Source organism: Pseudorasbora parva, chromosome 10, assembly GCF_024679245.1.
Source record: "Pseudorasbora parva isolate DD20220531a chromosome 10, ASM2467924v1, whole genome shotgun sequence".
Taxonomy (NCBI): Eukaryota; Metazoa; Chordata; class Actinopteri; order Cypriniformes; family Gobionidae; genus Pseudorasbora; species Pseudorasbora parva.
In genome coordinates this window covers 4,478,919-4,483,841 of record NC_090181.1, presented here as the reverse complement: position 1 = coordinate 4,483,841, position 4,923 = coordinate 4,478,919, and the positions used below count along the sequence as shown (strand labels likewise).

Sequence of the window (4,923 nt, the reverse complement as noted above, 5' to 3'; positions counted from 1 at the left end):
CTGAAGCCCAGAAAAGTGCATCCATCCACTCCGTGAGGTTAATAAAGGCCTTCTGAAGTTAATCGATAGTTGTTGTTTTTTTTTTTAGAAAATCATTGATCGAAGCACTTTTATTATTGATAGATGCACTTTTATAATAGACATATGCACTTTTATAATGGACAGATGCACGTTAATAATGGATAGATGCACTTTTTATGATGACAGATGCACTTTTATGATGGATAGATTAACTTTTATGAACTACAAAACAGAAACAGCCATTCACTGCCAAAAAGCTTGGAAGAGGGAAGGCAATTTTTTAATATAACTCTGATTGTATTCGTCTGAAAGAAGAAAGTAATATATATCTAGGATAGCTTGAGGGTGATTAAATCATGGGGTAGTTTTCATTTTTGGGTGAACTCTCTTTAAAGCTGATATTGATGTTTACAGCGCAATATTTGACCGGAAGGATGAAATTGAAGAAAATATTGCGCAAGATTGCATTTATTTGAATTAATTGATGAATTAGCATTTATTTGAAGTAATTATCGAGAGAGAGAGAGAGAGAGAGAGAGAGAGAGAGAGAGAGAGAGAGAGAGAGAGAGAGAGAGAGAGAGAGAGAGAGAGAGAGAGAGAGATGTACCTACTGTTAAGCTTTCCGGTTTTGTCTCTATTAACAGCGACGCTGAGTTTAATTACTTCAGAATAGCGCTGTAACCCACTCATTGCTGAGAAATATTATGAAGCCATTCAGTTATTAAAAGTCGCGGGGCGGCGTAAATACGTTTCTGTGCTCCTGAATGTTTGTGAACGCGCAGCTCGATATCCGCCGCAGCTGTGTTCGAGAGTGACGTTGGCGTGCGTGCACAGCGCATTAATATTGAACTGCGATTAAACTGACTTGGAACTACATGTGGATTAAACGTTTGCATGACGAATAACCTTCACACACACCCGACGCAAAGCGGAGGATTATCCCGTTTATACCATGGTCATTTGCCAGCACTGACAGTTTAAAACTGTTATTGATGTTTGCAGGCAACATTTGACCGGAAGGGAAAAACTGACGGTTATTTTCTTCAGTTACGACTCGTTCGATCTATTCTAGACTGCTTTGAATCTGACAAAGATAAAGTAGTGCGCGTATTATTATTTTTTACAATTAATTAATTTAAAGTAATTATCGAGGCAGTGTCTCCCTCTATTAACAACAAAACTGAGTTTAATTACTTAAAAATAGCGATGTATTTTTATTATTATAAAAAAAAATACACTCTTTGGCTGTAACCCCGCCTCCTTACTGAGAAATATAATGTAGGCCTAGTGAATCGATTTATTTCGAGAAGTCGCAGGGAAGCGTTGATAAGTTTCTGTGCTCCTGAATGTCTCTGTGTGCTATAGTGACTTATGTGTGTCCACTTCAATGAGAACAGCGCATTAAAATATAGAGATAAACTGACTTGTTTCGAGGTATCAAGTATTTACCTGAGTTTGTGTGTCTCTCAGTGTTCAGCAGCAGTGACTTTATACAAATAGCATAAATAGTGCTCCAAGAACAGTCGCTAGTCTTTTCTGACTATTAACGCTAGTTAATAAAAGTCTTGTAGATTTCAAGTTAAACTATTTTACTGATAAAATCGTCAGAGCAGTGCTGACAACACATTCCTGTGCGAGTGTGTGTCCGTACTGTAGGCTATGTGTGCGGGTGTTTTATTGGGAGAGAGTGAAGCAAATTTGTCATTTTTATTTTTGTTATTTTGCTGTTGTCGGCTGTAAAGACATTTGCAATAACTGAAATCATGTGGCAGAGTGATATGGAACTGTAATGCGGTCAAAACCTGCTGGAACCACTTTTGCTATTTCCCTGGAAATTATTGCGCCTTAGAATGTTCATCAACCAATCAGATTCAAGCATTCAACAGCCTCATAGTATAAATGGTTTTATTGCACACTTCCAGCCAATCAGAATAGAGTATTCAGACAGACTATGATATAAGCGTTGTAGCACAGCTCACACAGAACTAACTTTCAAACATGGTGACAAACCTGAAACCGTTGCAAAATCTCCCTGTGGAAATCAAGCCTGCTAAACGTTGAGGTGAATGTGACCGCACTTTAAGAGCAATATTAACATTCATGCTTGCCTTAGTAAAACGACACTAATAATTACTGGCCAGAATTAAACAGTTCAAATAGACAGACAGACATTGAGACCGCACTTATAGAGCAATATTAACATTGATGCTAGCCTTATAGTAAACACCAATGATAACTACTGGCCAGAATGAAGCAGTTTAATGATGTGTAAACAGCTCTGGTGTTCATGTACATGTACAGAGAGACATTGTCATGTCTGGCGTCAATGACACTCGACAACAAAAACACCAGCTCATCTGACGTCAGGTTTTGGCTCCTGAAGCCCTTCACGGCGATTCAAGGGCCCTACAGATGGCACAATGAGGAGTGACGCGTTTCCAACACAGCCCTGCTGGCCGAATCAATCAAGACGCTTCTCCTTCATCACTCGAGATGTTTATTCCTCCGCCTCTGCTTCAGAATTCACTTGAGTCGAGTGCTTCACATGGGCCTGTTCTCCAGAGAACGAGTGGATTACATAACAGGGATTTTTTAGCTTTTTGACACATCATCATTTGTTAACAGACGCTTGCTTTTATAACTTTTAGACATTCACACATTTTAAAGCATCAAAACATTTTTAAGTATGTTTATTATATATTAGAAACTGCTGTGAGCACTATATGCCTACAGTAATATGAATTATGTTTATGATTCACAGGTTTTTAACTGCAAATTAAATGAACCAAAATAAGACGGCAGTCATTAATTCACCACAGTGTTCTGATATAATGGTAATTATCCCTCGTGTTCTGCTAAGACTGATTGTGTTAAAATAATAGTCATTGTGAAATTAACCAATTATTTTCCCTCCACATCATTACTCTGTTTAGGATTAGTTTGACCCTGGCAAATAGATAAATACATGTAATTCAGGCACTATATTAAATGTAAAAAAAGACATAGCTATAAAAGTGAATATAAAGTTCAATAATCAAATGTACTATACTTTCAGATTTATATACTTTATTTGGGCTACATACATAAAAGTATAGTAATTTATCTACAAATTATAACTGTTACTCTGGGATCAATTTAACCGTTGTAATAAAACCCACTGTAAAAACTAAAGATGGATGGATGGATGGATGGATGGATGGATGGATGGATGGATGGATGGATGGATGGATGGATGGATGGATGGATGGATGATGGATGGATGGATGGATGGATGGATGGATGGATGGATGGATGGATGGATGGATAGATAGATAGATAGATAGATAGACAGATAGATAGATGTTTTTGATAGATAACTTGTTCTCTTGTATCTGGAGCCACACAAGCATCATCCGTCACTCCGTCAGCAGTGAACTATTCCTTTATTTGGAAAAGAACTGGAATAACATCAAACTAAATAGAACAGTAGATCAGGGACCTCGATTTCTTTAGAAAATCTCCATTTCCAAGAACAGTAGCTGGCAAGACTGTCTAATTACTGTTAATGAAACAACTACTTCATATTGACACGGATCAAATTCATTTCACTTTCATTCAAACCATCAGAATCGACACTGAAATCGTATACATGACTCGCTATTATGCTTTGTGCTAAATGAAGAGGTTTGAGGCATTGAATAAAAACCAACAGAAGGGCAAAAGAACACAAAGTCATTATATTCGCCAAAGTTTGGTTGATCTTACAGCTGAAAGCTTCACCCGTTTTGCTCAGTAAAATTGTCAAATGCAGTTCATGCATCAACTCATAATGCCGTATGTCAACGTCTGCTTTGCTACATAATCAATATGAGTTCAGGCTAAGCACATGATCGATCATATTAGTAGGTAAGAAAGAAATCATAACTCAATGCATGTCAAAATATCATCTACTCAAAGTGTTCCTTGAACGTCGTTCTGAATTTAGAAGATTCGTACAAAAATAACAAGAACTAGATATATCCATAGATATTGTGCATAAATCGGAGAAGCGGAGGGGATTGTACAGGATGTCTAGCTGCTGCACATGTACTTCTGCGTCAGACTTTGACTGTTGACGAAGACGGGATCCACCGTGGCCACTTTGGCGGCGATGAACGAGTGTATGCAGTGAAGGACAGCCGTCAGATTGGCGAACTCCAGCTCCTGTTGGCGACGGAGGAAAAGAGGAAAGTTCTCTCACTGTATCATACTATATATATCATATCAAATATGATACTCAAAAACAAACATATGCAAACTTTTTCCAATAAACTGTTCCATTTCAAAAGACTTATTTCATATGTCAAGCTTTACAAGGTTAAATGCATCATCTTCCCATTATGAACAACTTTAAAACAAAAGACTCATACAGTAACAGTATGTATTATAAATCCAATATACAGGGCTTGACATTATTTATTTATTTGGCTCATCAGTTACTCTGGCTAGTGGTTTTCCAAAGTTACTAGACACTCAGCATTTTCACTGGCCACAATTTTGACATAGAGAGAGAGTGAGAGAGAGAGAGAGAGAGAGAGAGAGAGAGAGACAGAGAGAGCAAAATACACTACATTGCACTCAGCTTATTATTTGAGATGTCTTGTAAAATGCAAAATTCACTTTTATAAGGTGTTTGAACACAGATGTGTGTCCACTGTGTGTGTAAACATTCAGCCTATAATGATAAAACTACACCCAATACTTTATTTATAATCCCCATCAATCATTATCAATCTCTTATAACACACTGTTTTATATTTCCCCCAGTCCTCTGTAAAAGTAGCCAATGACTGATGATGATTGGCCCTTTTAGCACAGACACACCCCTAAGAGAGAGAAGCCTAGAGACTCCATTACTGTTTACTCTGTATCAGCGCTCGAGTA

General features: G+C 37.6%; 1 protein-coding gene across 1 annotated transcript in view; it reads right to left on the bottom strand.

Moving 5' to 3' along the window:
• Nucleotides 1-3,424: 3,424 nt before the first annotated feature.
• The window catches only part of sntg2 (syntrophin, gamma 2), a 115,165-nt gene continuing 113,666 nt past the window's right edge, over nucleotides 3,425-4,923 (bottom strand). Inside the window, exon 17 of the mRNA XM_067454917.1 lies at nucleotides 3,425-4,203. Within this exon, the coding sequence (XP_067311018.1) occupies nucleotides 4,072-4,203 (132 nt within the window). The 3' untranslated portion in view covers nucleotides 3,425-4,071. The remainder of the gene's footprint in view (nucleotides 4,204-4,923) is intronic.